The sequence below is a fragment of the Sciurus carolinensis genome, chromosome 15, assembly GCF_902686445.1.
Source record: "Sciurus carolinensis chromosome 15, mSciCar1.2, whole genome shotgun sequence".
NCBI classification, from domain to species: Eukaryota; Metazoa; Chordata; class Mammalia; order Rodentia; family Sciuridae; genus Sciurus; species Sciurus carolinensis.
In genome coordinates this window covers 77,155,710-77,181,513 of record NC_062227.1, presented here as the reverse complement: position 1 = coordinate 77,181,513, position 25,804 = coordinate 77,155,710, and the positions used below count along the sequence as shown (strand labels likewise).

Here is a 25,804-nt window from a genome sequence, read left to right as displayed (position 1 = left end):
TGTGTATACAATAAGCATACAAACCATGTATAAGTATACATAACATATAAATATAATATATAATTGAATATGATATAATATAATGAATAATAATATAAATGATATTTAGTCCAAGTTGTTGTCACTTCAAAATTCGTATGTGGAGACACTCGCCCGCAAGGCGAGAGTATGAGATGGTGGGACCTTCGTGAGGTGATCATTTCACAAGGTCGGAGCCCTTAGAAATGGGAACGGTCCCATGACAAAAGAGCCTGAGGGAGACCCCTAAGCCCTCTGCCATGTGAGGTGGAGTGAGAAGACAGGAGTCAGTGGGAACAGGCCCTCACCTCACAGGGGCCAAATCTGTAGTACCTGGATCTTGAACTTCCAGCCCCCAGCTCTGTGAGAAATGAAATTCTGTGGATTCTGAGTCGCCTGGTTCATGACATTTTGTCCCAGTGCCACTGCGGTAATGAACACCGGGTGTAAGAGCAGTTCAAGCCCCAGCACTCAGAGGTGTTTCCAGGAGCATGAGGGGTGAAGCCCGGGCTCCTTGACAGACAGGCGGGGTCTTCAGGGCCCAGAGAGCAGTGCAGAGTGTGTTACCAGAAACGGAGAAAGGGAACCCCAGTTCTATAGTGCTCCGGAAAGTGTCTGGCAAGGATGCTGCAAACCCAGCTGGAGAACACGGACAGCAGAGCTAAGTCATTGCCCAGTGAGGTGTCCAGTGTCACCTGAGTTCTTCTTGCTGCTTATAGTACATGTGAGAGGGGAGAGATAAACCAAAGGAGGAGCGATTATGCAAAAAAGGAATTAGAACGAAATGGTTTTGAAAACGCCCATTGTCCATGGTGGTAAATTGTTTGCTCAAAGTGTGACTTAGAGAAGAGACTGAATTTGTGGCTGTACAAGCTTTGCTGAAACATTGGAAGCATCAAAGCACAGTATTCAGCAACACAATTGTGCTTTTAAGAGGTTAAATTGTGCCTCTACATCAAAGTAGGGGGCTTCCAGAAGGATGAAGGGCACCTTCAGCCTTCACAGCAGGAGCCCAGAGAAAGGACCATTACAAAGTAGGTATAGGGGTGTAGTATAGGGGTGGCTTCGTTTAATGCAGCAAAACGCACTGAATCTCAAGCAAGGCCTACAAGCTTCTTAAGAAAACCATTTTAGCAAAAATACTGTCAACTTAGATTGAAAGGGACAGAGAGGCAAATGAAAAGGGTTGTCAGAAACCTAAAATGAAGCAATCTGATAAAACCATTCAGCTGCATATACATTTTACCTTTTATAAGAGAACTCAGCAGAGCCCAGAGCTACAGAGGATGATTCCTGGAACTCAAAACATAATCAAGAAAAATCAACATTTCTCCTCATGGATTTCAAAAGAATGATAGCCTAGTTATTCCTCTTTGCCTCCATTCTCCCTTTTGAATTCTAAGCCTGCCTACCAAAATGTGCTGGGACTTTGGGGGCCAGAGAGCTTGTCTCTTTAGTTTCCTATGCCCATGCATGGAAAGAAACTTACTCTGAATGTCCAGAATCCTCAGGGATTACACTCAGGAGTCTCATCACAGGGTTTAGATGATTCAGATGATAAGGTTTTCAACCTCAAGCTGAGGGGTTTTATATCAAATTTTGGGCTTTGAGTCAATGTATCACAGAGTGGTATTCATGGAAACCCTGTGCAAAGGCAAATGTATGATGGAGCACTGGTAGAAAGGATGATGGGAATTCTCTCACAACCCCAACATTTCTAATCCTGGTTGTACAAGCCTCACAGTCTTTCCCTTGGATACAGAATCCCTGGAAGTAACGGGTTATTTCTCCATGATCATGTTATGTTATATGACAAAAGTGATGTTACACATGGAGTTAAGGTCCCTCATCAGCTGATTTTACATTAATCTAAAAGGAAGCCATCCTGGTGGGTCCGGCCTAACCAAATGTTCCCAATAAAAGAAGTTCTGAAAGCCAGAGATGAAGAAATCAGAGGGACTGTGCATTGCATTGCCTGTTCCTGCTGGCCATGAAGGAACAAACTGCCACATTACATAGAAGAACGTGAGGCAGGGAGTCACTGGTGGTATTCAAGAGCTTGGGGTTTCCTTCAGTTGGCAGTCAGCAAGAAAGCAGGGACCTCTGTCCTGTAATCCTAAGCTACCGAGTTCCCCCAGCAAAATGGAATCAAAGAAGCTCCCATGCTTACCTGAGAACTCAACCCGAGCTTGACATTAAAGTGCATAGCCCTAAGAAGAACTCACCTGAATCATACCCAGACATTTGACATGCACAAGTGCAAGATAGCAAGTGGGTGTTATTTTAAGACAGTAATTTTGTGGTACTTTATGACTCAGTAATAGAAACCAATTCCTATTGCAATGATGTGGATTTTTAATGATCTAAGTGCCAGTTGTAACATATTACTTAAAAATGTTAATATATTACTAATTATTAATATATTACTACATCTCAATTTGGTAGTTTGTAAGCTGTGGCAAGATTTAATTGTACAAAAACAAGAAAAAATAACTACTCCAACATCAGTTGATCCTAAAAGTCGAGCAACTACTATTAACTTCTTAGCCTAACCATCAGTAATTTTTCATTGTGTTATTTCTCTTCTTCCACTCACATTTGCTCTGTAAACAATTGAGCACCCAGAAGTTGATACACAAAGCTGAATAAGGTGGTTGCTTTTCCTTACGTGCTACTGAACCACACTCATTCAAATTCAATGCAAGGGTGTGACTCACTGTGCAGAATGTTCATTTATATCTGGTATTCTGTTCTTCACCTCCCACCACACACTTCCTCATTGACTTTAGTAATTACCCAATAAAACTTTTTATTCTACAAAGCTGAATTCCTGCTAGCAGAGAGTTTTTCTCAGCACTTGTCTAGTTGGATCTTTGCTCTTCTGTAGGTGATGGATTATGATATCAGCATTTAGTTTTATTTCTTTTCCTGTCTAGAACATGGTATAGCCCTCCATCTGATCCTTGTTTACAAAGTTGGCATTCTGTCCTGGATAATGCTTATTTCTAACTTTGAAATAACTACATAAAACTCAATAAACTAAATTTGATGGCTCTTAAACAAAAAATTTACAGATGATAACTTAAAATGTCAATGTGCTGGTGCACCATGTTCAGTGATACTTCGAGAATATGCACCAAATGTGCTGACAATAATCTGCTCAAGTTTATCTTTGCAACCACTCTCAGAACAAAACAGAAAAAGATGACTCTGTGTTAGTTACGGAAAAATAAATAATCACATTTTCAATTTAGAGTTCTTTATTTAGAGAATCAAATAGAGAAGAGGGGAAAAATATGAATCTTTTCAGTGTAATATTTCACAAAAATAATATTTATTCAACAATAATGCTTTTCATCCAGAAAAATTGAAGCCAAACACAATTACAACTTCAGGGTCCTTACTAAGATCAAAAGGCATTGCATTTATTCTGTTTTCCACCAAATAAAGAAAATTTTATGTACTAAAGAATGTAATGTTACCAAATATAATATAGTCTAGGTTGTAAATTGATCTTGAAATAGGTCTAAATACATCAAAATTATGAATTGATGTGTCCTAATAAGATAAAGATCACTTTAATGGTGTAGGAAATATTTACTTATGTATGTCATACATGAGCATAAATACCAGATGGATAGATTTAAACTTCAATTGTACACAAAGTATGTTGGGGAAATTGCTGAATGTGTGTCATATCTTGTCAGGTTTTCTTAAAATAGACATAAAAACAGTATGAATGAGAGAAAGTATCACTCTACTCAAATATAGAAAATTTAAAATACATGTTAATGTGAAAACATTGTAGTTAAAATTATTAAGGAAAAGACAAATTGGAGAAAAACTGGCAAGATAAATCTCAGGCAAGAAGTAAATTTTTAGTCTCTAAAGAATACATATTGAATGAGGCAAATGAAGTAAAAGATTAATTTATAAAGAAAATTTATTTAAAAAATGACCAGTTGTCTAGGAAACAAAATTGCATATAATTATGTCAAATCATGATGCTCTTGCCTTTTCATGTGTTTTTAACAAAGTGATGGAATACCCAATTGGAGAAGGCAGGGCAAGGTGAAAGAAAACATGCATATTTCCTACAAATATGTGGGAAAGTGGAAGTACCTGAGCAGCAGTGCAGAACTAGGTGTCAGAATTACAAAACAGAGAGAGGACCAAGTGGGGTCTCACCTCTTCCTCTAAAATATCAACCACTAAGAGTATACACCATGTGATGGGTGTGTTTAAAATAATGGGGAAAAATGGAAGTTGCTACAGTGGTTTGGCTAAGTGGTCCTGGGAGCAACACAGACTTCATTATTAAGATGATGTGGCAAGTGAAGGCTGGCCTAAAACTATTAAAACAAGATGCTACAAGAAAGGAGAAGTCAACACGTCATCATCACCAATATACTGAACATATATCTGATAAATATGTAGTATGTAGAGTCTGCTACACATGTAACATGTGTGTAGAGGACAGTAAAATTAAGATATCGACAGTTATTAGTTTTAGGTTATGATGGTTTCTTTTTCTTTCTTGTTTTTGTGCTTTTGCAATGAATATGTATGTTTCAGTAAAAAAATGAATCAAGAAATACTACTTTCTAGTTGGATGCATTGAGTCTGAGAAAACAAGATCATACATATTATTTTCTATGTTGAGATCATTAATACTCTTATGGTTTCAGAAAACAAGTGATCAGTACAGTTTTAGTTAGGCCAATAGCTAAGGACATATCTAATAACCTATTATCTAATAACCTATTATCTCAGACTGACAAATCACTCTGAATTCGCTGCAGTAGAAATCGTCCTCCACTTGTCTTCTGAGACACACTCAACTGAGGCTCTGATGGGTTTGAGGTTGGGCCCTGGAGTGTGTGACCTCCGAGAATACCAGCAGCAGCAGCAGCGCTGACCTCCCACTCGATACGGAGTGAGCACACCCTCGCCTCCATCTTCACATTGTAGGGAGGGAAAGAGTTAGAAGATGTCACCTGGGTACATCTCACAGCTAGTCTGGACACGAGTTGCCAGAGACTCCTGGTTGCCAGCAGCTGTCCCCCCGGGGGAGGTCCATTTTTACTTTAGCATTTCTGGCTGCTGCTGCCCCTCTGCAGAAGGCTGGCCAGTCAACGCTCTGATCACCAGAGCGTCCAGCCTGGGTGTTCGTGGTCTGTTCATTTCCTATTGTCCTGTAATGGAGTAACCCACATCCAGTTGTTTAAACAACACTTCCGTTCACTGTCTGCCACTTCCAGAGATCAGCAGTCTCAAATGGGTTTCCATGGGCCAGAAGTGTGTTGTCCACGGGCTGACATCTCTGTAGGGGCTGGAGGGGAAGAAAGTCCCTTGTGTTTTCCCTGGGCTGTCTCCTTGGTCCATGCCACCTCTCCATGACCACAGCACAGCCATTCTGTCTCTGTGGCACCATCCCTGTCCCCGTCACCTCCTCTCTCCCTCTCCCTCTACTGCTCACACTGAGCCACCTGTATGACCCAGAAAAGTCTTCACCTGGAAGGCCTTAATTTCACCAGTGAAGGCTGTTTGGACAGGCGCAGTAACTTCACTGGCTCTGGTAATGAGCACGGGGACTTCCTGAGGGAGAGCATTGCTCATCTTACCACAGGAAGTTTGATATTTCTCTTCTACTCTTTCTTCTTTTATTAAGTGATGAGTTCTTTTTCTGAAATTATGGAAACCATAATTAGGTTGTCTTGAAGCCTGCTGGTATACCATGCTCATTGATAATGGTGCATCTAAACACATGTCCACCTTATAACTTACTATGAAGTTCTCATCTAGATAGAGGAATTATTTTAAAATTAATTATTTCATTACTCCAGAAATATCTACAAAAGGAAAATGTGCCCCAAAGATAAATATAATTTATATTGATATGAATTGAATATATGTTTGGAAATTTTAAAATGGATATGTGTTTAGAAGTTTAAAACTAAGGTCAACATTTTCCAAAAACAAAATTGCATATGTGTTTTTTTTTTATTGTAAACAAATGGGATTCATGTTGTTTCTCTGTTTGTACATGGAGTAATGTACACATTTGTGTAATCATAAATTTACATAGGGTAATGTTGTTTGTTTCATTCTGTTATTTTTTCCCTTCCCCCCCACCCCTCCCATCCCTCTTTTCCCTCTATACAGTCCTTCCTTCCTCCATTCTTGTCCCCCCTCTCACCCCCCATTATGTGTCATCATCCACTTATCAGTGATATCATTCATCCTTTGGTTTTTTGAGATTGGCTTATCTCACTTAGCATGATATTCTCCAGTTTCATCCATTTGCCTGCAAATGCCATAATTTTATCATTCTTCATGGCTGAGTAATAATCCATTGTATATGTATACCACAGATTCTTTATCCATTCATCAACTGAAGGGCATCTAGGTTGGTTCCACAATCTGGCTATGGTGAATTGAGCAGCAATGAACATTGATGTGGCTGTATCTCTGTAATATGCTGATTTTAAGTCCTTTGGGTATAGGCCAAGGAGTGGAATAGCTGGGTCAAATGGTGGTTCCATTCCAAGCTTTCTGAGGAATATCCATACTGCTTTCCAGAGTGGCTGCACTAATTTGCAGCCCCACCAGCAATGTATGAGTGTACCATTTCCTCCACATCCTCACCAACAACTATTGTTGCTTGTGTTCTTGATAATAGTCATTCTAATTGGGTAAAAGAGAAATTAGGAAAACTATCCCATTCACAATAGCCTCGAAAAAAATAAAATACTTGGGAATCCATCTCACAAAAGAGGTGAAAGACCTCTACAATGAGAACCACAGAACACTAAAGAAAGATAGAAAGTGAAGAAAACCTTAGAAGATGGAAAGATCTCCCATGCTCTTGGATAGGCAGAATTAATATTGTCAAAATGGCCATACTACCAAAAGTGCTATACAGATTCAATGCAATTCCAATTAAAATCCCAATGACATACCTTACAGAAATAGAGCAAGCAATCATGAAATTCATCTGGAAGAATAAGAAACCCAGAATAGCTAAAGCAATCCTTGGCAGAAAGAGTGAAGCAGGGGTATCGCAATACCAGATCTTCAACTCTACTACAAAGCAATAGTAACAAAAACGGCATGGTATTGGCACCAAAATAGGCAGGTAGATCAATGGTACAGAATAGAGGACATGGACACAAACCCAAATAAATACAATTTTCTCATACTAGACAAAGGGGCCAAAAATATGCAATGGAGAAAAGATAGCCTGTTCAACAAATGGTGCTGGGAAAACTGGAAAACCATATGCAACAGAATGAAATTAAACCCCTATCTCTCACCCTGCACAAAACTCAACTCAAAATGGATCAAGGACCTCGGAATCAGACCAGAGACCTTGCAACTTATAGAAGAAAAAGTAGGTCCAAATCTTCAACTTGTTGGCTTAGGATCAGACTTCCTTAACAGGACTCCCATAGCACAAGAAATAAAAGCAAGAATCAACAACTGGGATAGATTCAAACTAAAAAGCTTTCTCTCAGCAAAGGAGACTATCAGCAATGTGAAGAAAGAGCCTACAGAGTGGGAGAAAATCTTTGCCACTCATAGTTCAGATAGAGCACTAATTTCCAGAATCTATAAAGAACTCAAAAAACTCTACACCAAGAATACATATAACCCAATCAACAAAGGGGCTAAGGAAATGAACAGACACTTTACTGAAGAAGATCTACAAGCAATTAACAAACATATGAAAAAATGTTCAACATCTCTAGTAATAAGAGAAATGCAAATCAAAACTACATATTTATTTTTAAAAAATGGTTTGTTGTTTAAAAAATCTGTAATAGGACGACGAGAACTTTAAGAGCATACGCTCAGGGCCACAGTTAGATCTGCCCCTGTGTCACATGTGATTGCTAGACTTTAGAGCTCTGTTCCCTTTCCAGAAAATGGTGGACACATCACGGCAGTGGGTAAAGTTTCAAATGCATGTGTCTGGAACTGAGGAAGAGGTAACAGAGGGGCGACTACTGTCTACTGCGAGCAGGATCACAGCACACTGAGACTGATAGTTAACACTTCTTACTTCCAAATGCAATGAGGCTGTTGAGGGAAGGAAAGTGCTTTGGAAGTGCATCACCTGCCAGGAACCAGAGCCTCCTTTTCCCTCTCTCTTCTCTCTTTTTCTTATTCTTGATGGACTTTTACTGACTTTGTCATTTCACTCCAATTACTAAAAAAAAAAAAAAAAAAGATCTATGTGCTTATGTGCTTAGACACATAGTTTAATGAAATACATAAAACTAGTCAATTCATCCAAGTGATTTGTTAGATGAAAACAATTACTTCATTTAAATTTAAATAACGTAGGCTCCGTGTTTCTTCCCTGAAGAGCTGAGCAGTGTGGGACCTTTGCTGAAGATCCCCTGGCCATGCTGCCTGCTCTAGAGTGGTCCTGCAAGGCACCCCATACGCAAGATCAAGGTAGCTGGGTTCTTGTCATTTTTGGTGGGATCCCTCAGAATAATATGCATGAGCTCTCTGAGTCTGGTTCTGCAGCCACTGAGTTTATATCAGTCACTGAAAATACACACGATAGGTTTGCTCTATGGAGATAGAAAATTATTATCTTGATTCATTAGCATACAGAATCACAAACTCCAGGTTCTGTGGTCTGTTGATGCTTGGCTCTCATCTCTATTTACTGCAAGTTCCCTTTTGGATCTTGGCATGTTGAACAATGAAACCAAATATTGTACCTTTATAAGAACCATGTGTCTAAACAAACCAAGCGTTGCCTACATGCATAAAACAGCCACCTAAACAAACCCTGGACCTCGAGTCCCCGGCCTGCTAATAATCCGAGTGCAGACTCAAAGCAATTCAGGATCCTCCTCATTGTAACTGCAGCATCTAATTGCACAAAAGGAATAAATCATGGTGCAGCTGACCCAAGGCAGGAACGATAGCATAAAAATATACAGTCATTTCTTGGAATGAAAAAGGAAAAGATAACTCGTGATGTGGTTCACACCATGTGACGGGAAAGAAATTGTCTCTATCTGCAGAATATAATTTTCACATAAGATGTGTTTCTATTTTCTTAAAATAATATATTTTAAAATAGCAGGAATATGCGGTTTTAGTACATGGTTGAGGAAGAATCTAATAATTGTATGTGAAATTAAATTCAGTTCATGAACAGAATTTCCCATATTATAAAAGGAGATTAAGATATTCTTACTTGAAAATGCTGAATATTTTTGATGATTAGTCACATTGCAGGACAGCATTTTGGAAACAGATATCGATTTTTCCAAACAAATGTGAAACTGATACAGGACGCGAAGAGAAGATGCACAAATCCATTTTGACCTCAAATTTCTCAGCATGTTTCAAATAGAATGTCATTTCTTCTAATTACACAACCTGAGGGCCATGGCAAAGGTTAAAATATGGTGGCAGGGAAAATTTTTCCATTTGTTTTGGGGAAAAAACTGAACATTGGTTTTGGGGGCAACGTGGGGCCTAATATACTTAATAATTTCTAGCATTTTTGCTTCTATAGTGAGAACACCTCATTTAAACGTGACAATTAAAGCAAGTTGTACATTTTTCTTAATATTTTGTTTTAATTGTAGGTGGACACAATACCTTTACTTTATTTTTATGTGGTGCTGAGGATTCCAGGACCCAGGGCCTCACACATGCTAGACTAGACCTCTACCCCTGAGCCACAACCCCAGCCCAGTTGTACATTTTTCATCCGGGGTTTTGGTGTTGGAAAAATCCACAATGAGTTGATTACTTACCACTTCTGTCTCTAATATTTCAGTTATTTTCCTCCATCAATTTGTCAAGAAAACTTGAAATTCCTTAGAAATCAAAACCATTGTCAAATCTAGTGAGAGGGTGGCATTTTGTTTAAAGTGTGCTGCTTGCAGCATTTCTGCTGCGATACGGGGCCTGCCAGCAAGCGCACATTAAGCGCCTAGGAAGCGGCACGGGTTGTTGTGGTCTGGTCTTAGCGGAGGAGGCAAACAATGCCCAGGTAAGTTAATGAAAGAGGGAAAACTCGGATCCTAGCAAGGGCTGTGGAGGAAGCCACCCGGGGTCCCTGTGGGGCAGCGGGGACGAGGTGCCTCCATCCTGCCTGAGCTGGTGATGTCTGAGCTGTGGAGGAGAGTCGGGGGCCTGAGGATGGACAGCACTGTGCTCCAGGGGGTAGGAGGTGCTTGGATTGTAAGTCTGTCGGCAAGGACCGAGGTCTCCCAGCGTGGAGTAGAGTCTGGCAAGGCTTCCAGGGACCCCGTGCAGACCCGCTGGCCTAAGGTGGCCGTGCTGAGTGGCAGCAGTGAAGATCCTAATGAGAGCTTGGGGTTGAGGCAAGAGGGGTGGCCAGTGGCACAGGCTATCCAGGGAAGAGAGGACTCGGAAAATCCCCAGCCCACAGGGATGACTGACGGTCGACCCTGGATTGATGATGCCCAGGAAGTCTGTGTGGGGAAGAATCGAGGTGGGGAGGGCGGTGGGAGGAGCAGGGGGTAATGAGTTTCTGTGGCCCCAGAACCCTGCTCCGTGCGGGGCGGTAACTGGAATTCCAAGTGGAGATGCTAAGAAGGAATCTGGATGCTCAGGGCAAGTCTGGTTCTCAGACATGAGTCAGAGCCGAGTGCCAAGGGCGTGGGCCCAGAGTGCAGCTGAGGACATCACACAAAGGACGAGGCGGGAGAAGAGAAGGGACCCAAGGTGGCTCTGGGAATCTGACATCTGCAGACACCAGCAAAGTGGCCTCAGAAGGCAGAGGGACACGTCCTGTCACCTAAATGGATCAAAATTACTGTGAATAAATAGGATTGAGTTTCGGGTGTGCGAGATTTTGCTATGTAGTGTGAATTCACTACCTAGCTGTATATGACACTGACATGTTTAAAACACTGGGAAGCTTTGTTTATACCTCTCACCCAAAAACAGCAATAGCCTACACAGCATCTTGAGGTTCAGGAAGTTTGAATAAACACAGCTGATCCAAGTGGATCCCAGCCGTGTGCGGTGGGGGCACCTTTAATCCCCAGCGACTCGGGAGGCTGAGGCAGGAGGATCACAAGTTGGAGGCAAGTCTCAGCAACCTAGAAAGGCCCTCAGGAACTCAGTGAGAACTTGTCTCAGAATAACATATAAAGGGGGCTAGGGATGCAGCTCAGTGGCAAAGTGCCCCTGAGTTCAATCCTCAATTACTAAAAAAAGAAAAAAAAATAAGTGAATCCCAGAAATAAAGCAAGGATATGCAAATGTTCTCCAAACGACTTCCTGTCCTGCTTCCCCATGTGTTTGTAGAATTTCTACTCAACTTACGATTGAGGAAACAATGAAAAATGAAGAAAGAAAAGGAGCAGAAGAAGAACCCAAGGCAGTGAGTGTGGCCTTGTGGTGTGTGCGTGTGTGTGTGGAGAGTGTGCTGTGCCCACGTGGGCAGGCAGGTAGAAGACAGAAATTCAGGGGATCAGGAAAGGAGGGAAGCCATGTGTGGGAAGAGCAATGGGCAGGAGTGGCCAGGGGCTCATCTGACCCTGGGCCCTTGTGCCTGTTCAGATGATCAGTGGTGTCTTAGGACCATGATACAAAATATCCCCTTCACTTGCAGATTTTCTTGGTGCAGCGTTATGAGTTTTTAAATTAATCTACAAATAGATAGTTTTACTAGTCACAAACACAGGCATTTGAACTATCAGTGTTTCAGAGAGAAATCTATCCCTTCTACTTCAATTTTAGTTTTAATAGTTCTTGAATATTATTTAGTGAATTTCTGGATTTCTTTTAAAATTAGAGAATGGAATAATCCAGATAGAATAAGCCTTAATGCCATCAGCATTCAAGTATCAATTATAAACAAAGCCCTTTAATTGTGGACTCACAACAGTACTTACTAACATAACAGACAAACACGGGAAACAAGGCGTGCTCATGATCAGTTTGGCATTTTAGGATGAGTGTTTTATGATTCTTGATTTAACACACTATGTAAAACTTCCTTAATTAATTTTGTATGTTGGTTACCCAGCTTTCTTTCCCCTTCCTTCTTAATTAAAGTATGCTCAAAATTCTTTCTGTTGTCTCCTGCTAAATAGTTTCTTTCTTTGAAGAGTCAGTGGTATGTGGGTTTAAACATGGTTGGTCACAGGTGCAAGCCTGGTCTAGCAATCCTAATGGACTGAACACACTGCCTCTGAAATTTAGTGTCTGGGCGCCACCTTGTGGTCACGGTGGGAACAGGTGGAAGTTTAAAAACAATCCAAGTGGTGGTGGAGGGGGGTGGATAAAAGTAAAAACAACCAGAGCCACGCAACAATGAAATACATTTTAAGTTCTTCAGCTATTCTTAGAGCACAGGTGTTATGTGAAAACAACATTTGCAGACTAAAATATCTGAAGGAGAAAAATTGATATTTTTGATTAACCTTTGGTATTCTTTTCATGAAACTTTCAAGAGATTTTCTCCAATCATAAAACTACATGGATGTCTTTATACATATACTTTTAATTATATGTATATATGTGTATATCAAAAATTCTGAAAAGGGCTAAATATGGTGTGATGAGTAAATTCTAGAAATAGCTACTACTCACATTTTGACTTCGCATTTTCTATAAAACTTCTATAAGAGTATAAGAGTTTTTATAGTTTTTCAAAAGTATACCCTTATTTTTCACCCAGGTTTATGTCTTAATAATATCCCAGACTATTCTCTATCTCCTTAAGAATGAAGGATTTTGTCATTATGATTTGGGGACACAAGGGTGATACTACCTAAAGTTTAAAACTTTTTTTTTCTTTTGTCTATGATGTGGTGAGCAAGTGAAATTAGAATTACTTGGATTAAACATTAAACAAGGTTGGACAGGTTTCTTTGCTGCATGACTTCTCCGAACCCTTCAGTTTGCCGCTGACTCTAAGAAAGATCCAAACCCTATTTCCTGGTCTCACCTTCTTACAATACACTTCTTCCCCTCTGGAGCCAAATGCTGCGCTAAATTTTGTGTTTCCAAAGAACTTGTTATGAAATGTGTGGATAAATAATCACTGGAGACATTTTAAACCGAAACATTGAAATTGCAGTTAAAGTACCTATAAATATAAAATTTGGATGTATGCATTCAATTTCTGAAAATTTTGAACAATTTTGTTACTACAATTGTAAGACAATATTGGCACTTTCAACCATGCTTCAGTTCTGTGGGATCACTTAACACTTTGAGAAAACTTTGGAGCCAACAAGCCAAAATGCGTTCTAAATATTGCTTATCATGTCTTTCCAAGTGAGACTTGAATATCTGCCTTACAGTTTGATGTTACAGAATGCAAGTTGTTTTGATGGTCTTGTCAAACTGTTAACGATGGAATATGAAAAGTAAACATCTTTAGCAGTTAAACCTTGCCGCCACTAAGTAGCATAACCCCATGCTAAAACTTACAATTTTCAAGTCATTTAATAGGCATAAATTCTGTTTCCTGCTCCTCTTTTGGAATCCAGTCATAGTATTTAATGCTGGACAGCATCGTAGCAAAGACATATACCCTCCAGGATATAAAAATAACTAAACCAGCACATCTTAGTTTCAGGGTCACCCTGATCATATCTTTGAATTATTCATCCTCATGCCAGGGTCTGTGAATAACATTCCCTACTTTACAAGTTAAGTCACTTAACTATTAAGTCACTTAAATTTTGTATCATCCATCTCCTCAGCAATGTAAAGTTTTATTTATATTTGGTAAGTTTCTTAGTACAATAGTTCAAAAATAGCTAACCTTTATCATATTCAGTGTGACAGTATGTTTTATGGTGTTCAGAGGGTTATCACATTTAATTCTCATGTCGACTCTATGGTGAAGATTATCACCATCAGAGAGATATAAATTGGAATTTAAACATTAGCTTATGCTTGTTCAGTCACATAACTAAGGAGTGCTGGGCCCACGCTTCAGAATGAGACATTTTGACTCAGAGCCTCTGACTCACAGCCTCTGTGCAATATTCTCCTCAAACAGTTCACAAATATGCCCATGTGTGCATCTATGTAGCCACACTGTATGCTGGACATAATGCAATCACCTGGGTCAGCATTACCTTCCCCCGTTTTGCGGGTGTGGTAACTGAGTTACGGAACCTTAGCCAGCTCCAGAGCAAGGAGTTTGAAAGAGGCAGTGCTGAGACTGGCCGTCAGGTTCCAGGCATGCCGTCACTGCTCAGTCTAAGAAGCCTGCTTTTGCTCAAGGAAAAACCAAAGCGTAAGCATTTTCCGTGCTTGCAGGTCGAGTCTCGGCCTCTGTCCTGTTGTCAGGACTTTCCACCCCAGGCTGAGCTTTATTTAGGTGACAGTGGAAAGGACAGCCCCAATAGCACACTTTACACCATGCACACATGCCCATCCATGAGGGAGGCAAGGACAGCGAGGGAAGACTCCTTTGGCAATGTCGTGATGAGCACTTTCTCTTAAGGGTCATTTAAATCAGGAGCAATGGAATCTTATACATAGGTCATTCCCTTAGCCAACTAGATTATTTCACTGCATTTTAACAAATCAGTTTCTTTTTCTCTGCTTGTGAAGTGGGGCTGCAGTTTTAGGGTTCCCACAGCAGATGCTTAAGAGTCCCATGAGACCAATACTCCTGTGAGCTTGATTTGGTCAGCAGAAAGTACCCTTTGAGTTCTTAAGCAGGAGAGAGATGAGAATCTTGAAGGACCCACTGCCTGTTTATATTCATCAGAGAAGTATACCGAGCATCTCACAATATTTAGACAACAATGTAAAATTATATTTTTCCTATTTGTAAGGCAAAATTTATTTTTGTTCATAGTCATCAGTGTTATAGATCTGGTGTTTAGCCATGAAAGGTAATTGCATTTTTGGTGTGTGTTTGTTTGTGTGAGTATAAGCATATATATATGTATATATATATATATTTTTTTGTCATTTGCCCAGCAAATCTATAAATTAACAAAACTAAAGGAGAAAAGATATGAAACATTACCTAAAATAATGCAAAACAGAGCGATGATGATTTCCAATTAAACCGGCACATCTGCAAAATTATTTAATGACCAGAAGCACCAGGAATGTGATTTATTGGCATTCCTGGATAATCTATTGAATGTCAGTAAAACCACTAATATTTGGTTACTGGTTTCAGTACATTAATCGACAGTTTCACAACTAAGAAGTAACAGAAACAAGTAAGATCAATATGGATTATTTGAAATTCAAATTTCAGTGCTTTTAACAACGTACTATTGGGCTTCACTTAATTCCAGAATATAATATTGCTTAAATTTATATATTTAGAAATGTTAAACTAACCCATTCTATTTGATAATTATTATAATAATTTCTAATTCTTTATGGAAGATCAATAAATGTTTATGTCCTTGTACAGGTATTCTGGATGTCTATACTTCTGAAATCACTGTAGTGAATTGTCATGCTTTTCACAAAACCATTTTGCAGTTATTGGAACCTGTTTGCAGACAACTCCTTTATACTTCGTGTATAGATTTCGACATCATTCATTATTTTCTCAACAGACCATATCAGTTCTGCAAAAACAATTATGGTTGGCTACAGAAATTCAAATTTAGTTTCATACTAAAAAGCAGATTTTTGCAGTAATGTATTAGATTATTAAATTTTACATTGTAACAGGTTTTTATAGTGCTTAACAAGTCACTAATCCAATACAAAGCCAGGTATGAGACTGTTCTTTTCACAATGACTATATTCTCCATTCTTTCATATTTTTTTCCAAGTGACTATGACATATTTTACACCCTTTACCCAGAACTTAAGTCCATCTATGTGGGGAGGGGCTGGTCCAGAAGCCAGCAGGAGGCACTGTGTCTACGTCCATGGTAACCTTGTCTTTCTTTTGACTCCTGGGAGTTGAGGCCTTTCCTTTAAGAATTTCTCTAGAAGTGTTAAAATATAGCAAGTTGCCTTATGCAAAATATTTTCCTGACCATTTTGAATCATCTTTCAAATACACTAAGGAAGCTACATTGTAAAACATATGCAATCATTTAGAAAATGAAAAAAATATTATGTATGACTGCAGTTTTAAGATCATCTTGATCATTAAAAAATCTTTACTGGGCTGCAGGTACAAATCAGTGTAGAGCACTTGCCTCGCAAGCGTGAGGCCCTGAGTTTGCTCCCCATCACAGCAAAATCAAGCAATAAAATTTTACTGCTCGGTTAACTAATCATCACAAATTGTGTATTTGGTATGTGTCATACATTTTTCTAGGATGTCTATCTGTATAAGAATTACAGAACTATATTTAAAAATTAAGATTACAACTTTTGAGGTGTGCAGTGATTAGAGGTGAAAACAAGTTTGTTTTAAAGGATTCTCTGTTTACTATAATCTACAATGCAAAGTTACTGTAGAGATGGTTTTAAACATGCCATTATTCTAATCATGAAAGAAACATTTTCTTAACATTAAAATCATTTTGCCTTACTCCTCCATGTAATTCACATTTTCTTGGAGTTCCTATTATACCTCACAGTGACTAAATATGCATTGTAATTTGGAGGCCATGGTTATTATACACTGTCACTAGAATGTGTAAAATACTTGCATAATGGGCTAATTTTGTCATTATTTTGTGTGTGTATAAAATTTAAATTAATATATTTTTTATGTTGCTCAGGATTAATTTTCTCTTGATTCTGAATACCCATGACCTACTTGTTTTTTTTTTTCATATGCCTTAGTAACTTTACAGGGATGGATTTATTAATATTTCCTCATTATTATTTGATGCACATTTTTCAAAATATTTTAGGATTGCAATTAAGTGGTTTTGTGGTTAATGAAACTAACTTCATACACGTGGAATTCCACTGTAAAGAATAATTCACGCAAGTGGTCAGCATACAGGTTTTGCTCAACTAATGCACGACTTAAAAACAAGCAAGAACCCCTCTGCTGATGGCACTATTGATGGCAGAGGTGTCATGCCATCTTATGAACCGAGCCCCTCAGAGGAACACACAAGAGACAATGGCCGCTGCGGCCCCACTTCTGAGTAGCACATAACAGATTTTTTTTGCCTTGATTTGTTGGCAAATTATCCTTCTGATCTTTTTGTGTTTAGATTTGCAGTGTGAGTGCTTCACGACTGAGCTAAGATACAGCTCTCTTTCTCTGTCTTGTTCTTTCGTTTTTAGCTCCTTGTGAAGGCAACACGTTCTTCTGCCATAGTAACATGTGCATTAACAATACCTTGGTCTGCAACGGACTCCAAAACTGTGTGTATCCTTGGGACGAAAATCACTGTAAAGGTAATGATTGGTCCTGAAATATGTGATATCCCCTTCCTACGAAGTGGGAAGGAAGTTTGTATGCATCTGACTTAAAAGTAGAGCATATGGTGGCTTCTGTGAGTTTCATGTGTTTTATATAACCAACTATAAGCAATTTTCTTTGCCTTGATTTGTGCTGTATCCAGAGATTTCCTAATTTATGCATGTATACCGGATGATATTTGATACTGGGATGGCCATTAATGACATTTGTTAGAGTCTGCAGAGCCACGGAAAGGATATGGGAGCTCACAGCACAGTGCATTTCCTCCCTAGCGTAACTGGTACCCCTTTAATCCATGATGACACCTCCCATTTATTCCAGTTTGTCTTCGTTGCCCTTTGAGCTCTAGTGATAAAATATGTTGAAGGAGCACTGGTATTTTCAATTGCTTCCAGTCACCTAATTCCACTTCAATTTTGTTACCAGAGTGCTTTTCCTTCTTTCCAATGAAACTAGTAACCAGTGTCCCTGGCCCATCTCTCGCCTATTCACAAAGATTTCTTATTTAAACCGGGTTCCTTAAACAATTATCAAAGGAAGATAAACAGGCAAACAATTCTATTATGCTTAGAAAAGTTCAGTGTTATCTACCAAAATACTTTCTGTAAGCCGAAGTGTTGAGTAGCCGTTGCTTCATTGAATCATTTAGAATGGCAGGTCCATTAGAAAGAAAGGCCCAGTATCAAGTGCTTTGACAACGAGGTGCTGGTGATAATTGTCCGATTGTGAGTAGATGAGAAGATAAGTATTGTCAGACCAGTCCTAATGCAGCACCAGAGATGAGCAGTAGTCACCACCAGACTTCTGCCCAAGGTGGGTTTGTGGCCATAACCGTAAGGAGCCTTGGACCCGAGAGTAGGAAAGACCACACCCACTCTCTCCAGAGGACACCTTTCTTTGGATTTATGATTCATTCTCTTGTGAAAGGAGAATGCACTTCTTATCATTCCAATCCTTTCTAATTGATCAATTCTGCTGTTTTGGGCTTAGCCTACAGTTTTGCCTCAAAGAATGTTCCATGTGCCCTTGAAAGGGATGTGCATTGCTGACTTTGGGGACTGCGATACTGCTGTGTCTCACGGGATTAGGACAGAGATGTCCAAGTCTTCTCTCGTCCTTTTGATTTTCTCCCATGTCTAGTCCATTATTAAAAAAAGAAGGCATGCAGTCCTCTAAGTATCATGCTCAAATCCTCTGCTCTTCTCTTCGATTCTGTAAAGCTTTTGACATGTGCATTTTTTAGCTTGGTGGAGGGGTCCGTAGATGTTTGTAATTGTCATGACTCCATGATGGGCTGACCCTTTTCCCACTATAAAATGATGTCGTGTTTAGTGACCATTTCGTCTTAAATATACTTCACCACTGGGACAGTCACTCTGGCTTTCACAGGGTTGTATCTCTGCCCTTTTGATCTCAGACCCTGTCTTTGAATATAAAGCATTTTCTCTAAAATGCACTGTTTTCTCTAAAATGCACGGTTGGTACTTATTTTTTTAATCCACTTTAACAATATCTGCCTTTTCCTTTAGTTGTTTAATCTATTCCCATTTCAATACTGTTGGTCTAGTTGGATTTTTATCCACAATTATAATTTTTTCTTTTCCATATATCTCATGTTTTCTCCTCTTAGATTTTTTATTTTTCTCTTTTACATAAATTAATATATTCTACAGTCACATTTTAACTTTAAGTAGTTTTTCAAGGTACTATTGATTAATTTTCTTAGTGGTTGCTGCAGGGTTTATAGTACATACTTAATTTCTCAGGATATATTTCAGATTTATACCAACAATTCTAGTGAGGTACATGGAAAGTATTCCTGTACAGCTCTGTCCTCGCTTCTATTTTTCACATGTTACATCTATATATGTTAAATTCATTGCAATAATTATTAATGCATATGATTTTATATCTCACTTTGAGAGAAGGAAGGACAGCAGGTATCTGTGAACATAATTTGTGGTACAACTCCTCTGACCTAATACTTCTGGACTCCTCATTTGTTTCCACAGATTCTTATTATCCTCTGGTGTAATCTCCTTACTCCACTAACAGTTGAGTTCCTACCAACCCTGTTTACTATCACCACCAAATATACTACATTTCTGCAAGTTACAGACTGAGCGATACCATTATATGTCCTACAACCTTGCCTTTTTAAAAAACAATTTGAGGAATGTGGGTGAAATATGCAGCTGAACTTCCAACATTATTTCCTTCATTTCCTTTATTGCTGTATAATTTTCCTATTTAAGTCATTGTGTCTAATTTTTTCATGTGGATTTGTTGTTGTCTCAGGTCACATGTTTTTAACTCAAGGAACCTCCATCACTATGTTTTTAAGGCAGCTCCTTTAGCATTGACTTTCTTCCTTTTTTTTTTTTTTTTTGGTATCAGGGATTGAACTCAGGGGCACTCAACCACCCAGCCAGATTCCCAGACCTAGTTTGTATTTTGTTTAGAGACAGGGCCTCCCTGAGGTGCTTAGTGCCTCACGTTTGCTGATGCTGACTTTGGACCGGCAATCCTCCTACTTCAGCCTCCCAAGCGGTTGGGAGTACAGGCCTGTGCCCTGTGCCCAGCTTAGCACTGACATTCTTTTTCATTTTGTTTACCTGGTATGTCTTTATTTCACTTTTTAAAGTACCTGTGCTGTCTGGGTTTTGGTCCGCAGTGTTTAGCTGTGGGGAGCCTTGGTTGGTCTGCAGGACTTTATGTATGTCCCCACACCACCTGCTGGCCTCACTGGTGAATCGGGTCGTGGCCCCTTGGGGATCCTTTCCCATGTGACTTTGTCTCCCCTTGCTCATTTCTACATTTGATCTGACCTTTGTGACATTTTCGACACTATTTGTCTGCGTGTGGTGCTCTTACATTTGTCCTGCTTGGACTGTGTTGAGCCTGGACATGAGATCTCTCAGCAAGTTTCTGGAGTTTGCAGATGCTTCACGGCGGGGTGTTTCTCTGGTTTCTCTCTCCTCCCCATTGAATCCCCGTCACGTCAGCATGCTTGAGTCCTGGTCACTTTTCTCACACTGTTCATTTTTCTGCATTGTTTCCCCTTCTTTAGAGAGTGTGATTTCCGTTCCTCTGTACTCTGGTCTGAATAGGACTCCCATGTGCCTCTCTGAAGCATCTCTAATGAGAGATGATGATTTGAGGGTGGAAGGTGCTGGTTCAGTGCCACAGGAGCTCCCTGTTCCTAAAGAAATCTAGCAGATCTGTAGGAGGAAATGCATCTCGTTTGTCATATGCCACCAAGACGTTTTGCAGCGTTCGGCTGAACCAGAACTTAAACCATCATCTCTTTGCCACCATTTGGGTCAGTTATGATCACTGAATTTGGGAAAGAGTCCACAGGAGCCTCATGCCACCACCCCAAAATGTCTGTCCTGAATGTGAACTGGATTTTCTTTTGGTATCAGAATATTATTGTTGTTTTAACTTTAGTTGTCCCTGCCATACATAAATACAGAATGATTCAGATACATTCATGCTCCTAGGACTGGAGTTTCGAGGTTCGTTATCACCAAGAGAAGGAAGAATCTAGTTTGGAAAATTATCAGTTCATTCCTCATTGTTATGCTATTTTGAATTTGTACATATTTCTTCCACATATCTGTGTACATGTGCGTATGAATATGCATACATACATGCACACGTGTACACACTTGTGGAGATGCGGGGCAATGGGATGGTTATCTTTAGGGCTAGAAGCTAGGACCTTTTAAAAAGTAAGAACTTCTGTTTATTTAAAAGATTTTCTTCTGCTGCGTTAAGCTTGTGAAAATGCGATGCTCAGCCTATTTGATTTTGAAGTTTTCAACACGTGTTCTGACCATGCTGTTAACTTGTGGTGGATTGTCTCTCCTGTCTGTCTGTTGTCTCCGCCCTCTCCCACCTGCAGAGAAGAGGAAAGCCAGCCTGCTGGACCAGCTCACCAACACCAGCGGGACTGTGATTGGCGTGACTTCTTGCATTGTGATCATCCTTATTATCATTTCTGTCATTGTACAGATCAAACAGCCCCGTAAAAAATACGTCCCCAGGAAGTCAGACTTTGACCAGACTGCTTTCCAGGAGGTGTTCGAGCCTCCGCACTATGAGTTGTGCACCCTCAGAGGGACAGGAGCTGCTGCTGACTTTGCAGATGTGGCAGATGACTTTGAGAACTACCACAAACTGCGGAGGTCATCTTCCAAATGCATTCACGACCATCACTGTGGATCCCAGCTGTCCAGCGCGAAAGGCAGCCGCAGTAACCTCAGCACAAGGGAGGCTTCCATCCTGACAGACATGCCCGCACAGCCCGTCAAGCCCCTAGGCCCGCCCGTGAGCAGAAGGAACATCCTGGTCATGAAACACAACTACTCCCAAGACGCTGACGCCTGTGACATCGACGAGATTGAGGAGGTGCCCACCACGAGCCACAGGCTGTCCAGACACGACAAAGCCGTCCAGCGGTCAGTATCTATTGATTTTTTGATGACACTGTAACCTGAGGACTGAACCTCTCAGAGTGTGTCATGCTTCTTTGTCTTCATATTTCAGTCCCCCTGAGTGACGGCTTCAGCCAGGGTCTCAGCAGCTCCCCTCCTGCCTTCCCAGGGCTGCCCATGCTCTGTTGAAACCCCCACATCCAAGATATGTCACGTGTGTGAACACACGCGTGTGCACAGACCAAAGACAGAGCATTTCTATACGTGTATTTATTTTTGAAAAAATTCTGACTTTTAATTAGTAACAGATTTATATTGCTGATTCATTTCCACATGGTCACAAAGATTACCCCCTTTAATATTCGTATATTTTAAGATAAAATGATATCTGGAAACTATTGCCTTACCAAGATGGCTAACTCATCTTGTTGAATAATTTTAATGCAAAAATGATACATTTTGCAATATAATATGTTTACATTTTTATGAAAAAGAAAACACTTTTTTGCATATATCTCATTATACTTATAATACACACTGCTCACAATAGCATGATATGCTAAAATACTAAACATTTGTGTTTAAATGTAGCAATGAGTAGAAATATTTTATTCATTTTCTTTATATACATACACTACATACAATATTCTGTGTTTTATTATCAGTCCTAAGAGGAGCAAAAGTTATGAAGACAGAGAACCTAAAATTAGAAAATATTATTTTAAATTCCCACATCCATTCTACTTAAGCCATGTTTTGCATGTTTTCTAGCATTTAGTTTGTTCTATAAATTGACATACTGTCTCCATTCATTATACATTCTCAAAATCTAAAATATTTTAGTTGATTTAATATGTTTTGCATGCTGATGTAAAACAAGCACTTCCAGGGTTTTACAAGCTTTAGAAATGGTTTTCAGTGAATAGCAGTATGCATATATTTACTTTTGTGCAAATATTACTTTGTTGAATGAAATAGCCATAACATTCCAGGTTCTGCCTCATTGGGTCTCTGAGCAAACATGAATCTGAATACAACACAACTAGGGTCTAAAAAGAAAACTCAAGGTAAGCAAAACCCTTGGTTCCTTTCCACTCTGTTGTATTCTGTTTCGTTTTGTTTTGTTGCAATTGTCTTGCAGTTTTTCAGGAATGTGACATTTACTCATTATTTCTTGGGCTATGTGTTTCATGGCATTTCATAATTAGAAATATAATGGATATCACATAACAGTGCTAATGGAGGAATGATTCTTAGAATATTTAACTTTAAAATGAACCTTGGTTTCTTACCAGCAAGCATGATCCTAAAGTGATATTTAAAAGGATGTTGATAATTTTACATATTTTAAGGTAAAGATACTATAAGCAAGGAACTTTCTTTAAAGGAATACCAGAAGAAACCCAAGTTTTACAAAACAAAAATATCATATTTATTTTTATTGAAAACTGGAGTGAATATATAAAACTAGTAACTACTCATGTAACTTGGTGATATTCTATTCATAACCAAAACACTAAATATTTGCTGGCGCACATGACGTTTTTGTACTCTTATTTTTGCATGAATGTGTAGCTCATCTCATCAAAATTAAATGCAGCATGTCATTCCAATTTTGTAAGTTAAAACTTGAATCCTTGATGATGTAAAAGTTCCATCATTGCAAGTCGTCTGTGTGCACATCTATTCTGTCACCAGATATCACAGTGGTTGTATCTTTGACACTTGAAGAAGTCTTTATCAATGTCCAGTTAAGTTTGCTAAACTACTGGTCTCCTTAGAACTCTTCCAGTTTATCCACTATTTCTGTGCATTAGATGAATGCATTTCCATGCTCTGTACTACCTTGATAAATTCGTATGTTTGCTTGCATTTTTCATTGGGAGAAAATGTTTTAACTGTGTTTTATTTTCAGAAAAGAACTATTTATACAAACATGGGGACTGTGAAAAGAAAATTCTATAGTGAATTGTGAAAAGTGGACCTATTTCTAAATTCATTCCACTGCCTTTATCCAAACTTAAGAATTACAGACATTTGTTATTCCTTCGGCAAGACCTCCCCGCTGCACAATGATATGCTCATTTCGTAATTTGGTTGCTGGCCACCAAGTGCTCCTTAGTTTTTAAATACATTTTGAGATTTACTGGAAACTTGAAGAAGAAATTAGATCCTGATTAAGACGATCCCAACTTTATTTTTATTGTGGGTTTCACTTTTGTTTCTGTGTTGTTTCTGTCTTTGTTCTGTAATTGTACATTGTGTGATGTGTGGAAAACACAACCTTGGACGAACCTTCGGTTACATGTAATTGTTTTCATTATATAGACTTCTTGAGAATAGTGCGTTCCTGAGTGGTTTTGAACATGCTACAGAGGAAAGTGGAAATGTGGACCATGGAAACACCAGCTAGAGGTCTTATGGACTACACGCCTATTGTTTTATTATGATTAAACACAGTAAAAGTCATGAGTCCAATTACTAGATTGCAATAAGAAAAATTTCATTTTTTTTTTGTCTATCCTACATTCCCCTGTTTTCCTTTTTGTTTTATATCAAAGGGAGATACCAAGTTTCAAAAACAGCTTTTGAAATCAGGTATTTCACCGTTCATATCCTACCATAGAGATGTTTTTGACTAGGCACTTAGCAATATGACTGAATTGACAGTTTGAGAAATACCCTGCATGTCAGTACTGGATATTTGAGTTGGGAAAATATCCTCTTTATTAGACACATTGTAAAAAGCATGCATTCTCAAATATTGCTGTTACTCTTCCATTTCTTTGTGTCACATGCTTGCTACTTGTAACGTTTTTATATAAAGATATATAAAATGTATAATAATTTCCTAACTTGAGTTAAGAGAAATGTTTTCTTCTGTTACATTGATCAAAACTGACTTACAGGAGGACAGGCTTATTTATATCAGTTCTTTCCACCTTTCAGAGCATAAGACATTCTTCTGTATTGAGTTTTACTTGCCCAAATATTTGATTTCTAGAATTTTATGGACTACATTCTCCTTTTCCAAGAGGAAAGTCATTTTATGCACTTTAAAAACGTAGGCCCTTCATGCCCTTGAACTGCATCACTGAGTCCTTCTTGTCCTCACACACATAACACTCAAAAGCTAGTGATGAGGATGTGTTTTATACAAATAAAGTCAACCCTATCATGTACTTAACCACTGCTGAATTGTATGCACATTCCATATTTGATTTAGTCAGTGGAAACTTTTAAAAATATTAAATGCATATTCTTTGGAAATGAGTTTTAAGAACCAATATGACTATAAATCTGCTTTCAAAATTTTCAAAACTACTTTATTCTCCAGCATAAAAGATTCTGACCTTCAAATAGCAAAGCAATCTGGTCTACACAATTCAGACCTGGCAGCTCAGGCAGGCATCACAAATCACCCAGATAAATCATGTCACATGTCCCTGTTAGGAAGTCCGTTTCATATATGTTTAAAAAAAACAAGTAAGTGGAAAATATAATAATTGGATAATAGAAGAATCAAAGAATATGGCAATTCTGAATTCTTTGTATTTATTGAAAAAACGACAAAAATAATCACTTCCCTGAATTTGATAAACTGGTGAATAGAAAAATGTATTGAACATGATAATTTTTTTTATTATTTTACCTATTTTGTTACCCATTCTTTGTGATAAAATTTTACCATTTTTAAAAAATTTTCATGGCATTTATTTATTACCATACTTGCTTTTATGTCCCTTATTTCAAAGTTGATGCACCAAAGATTATTTTTAAATAAATAACCATATTTTATCTAGTTTTGGATCTTCAGGAATCTTCATAAGTCCTCTTCTGCTTTGAGTGACTAATCTTAACACTATGATATACATGTCTAGACTTTTTATTTATAACAGCAATGAAAACAGGAAAATAAATTAGGTGAACAATTTACCGTTTGCTCATCCTGGAGCTGTTCACAGGATGACGGTCCCCTCCAGTTCTTTTTAAATGT

General features: G+C 38.8%; 1 protein-coding gene across 1 annotated transcript in view; it reads left to right on the top strand.

Annotated features, from left to right (window-relative positions):
- The window catches only part of Neto1 (neuropilin and tolloid like 1), a 105,788-nt gene extending 80,437 nt beyond the window's left edge, over nucleotides 1-25,351 (top strand). Inside the window, exons 8-11 of the mRNA XM_047526631.1 lie at nucleotides 17,230-17,343; nucleotides 21,276-21,831; nucleotides 22,800-22,874; nucleotides 23,723-25,351. Coding sequence (XP_047382587.1) covers nucleotides 17,230-17,343; nucleotides 21,276-21,831; nucleotides 22,800-22,860 — 731 coding nt within the window. The 3' untranslated portion in view covers nucleotides 22,861-22,874; nucleotides 23,723-25,351. The remainder of the gene's footprint in view (nucleotides 1-17,229; nucleotides 17,344-21,275; nucleotides 21,832-22,799; nucleotides 22,875-23,722) is intronic.
- Nucleotides 25,352-25,804: the final 453 nt, after the last annotated feature.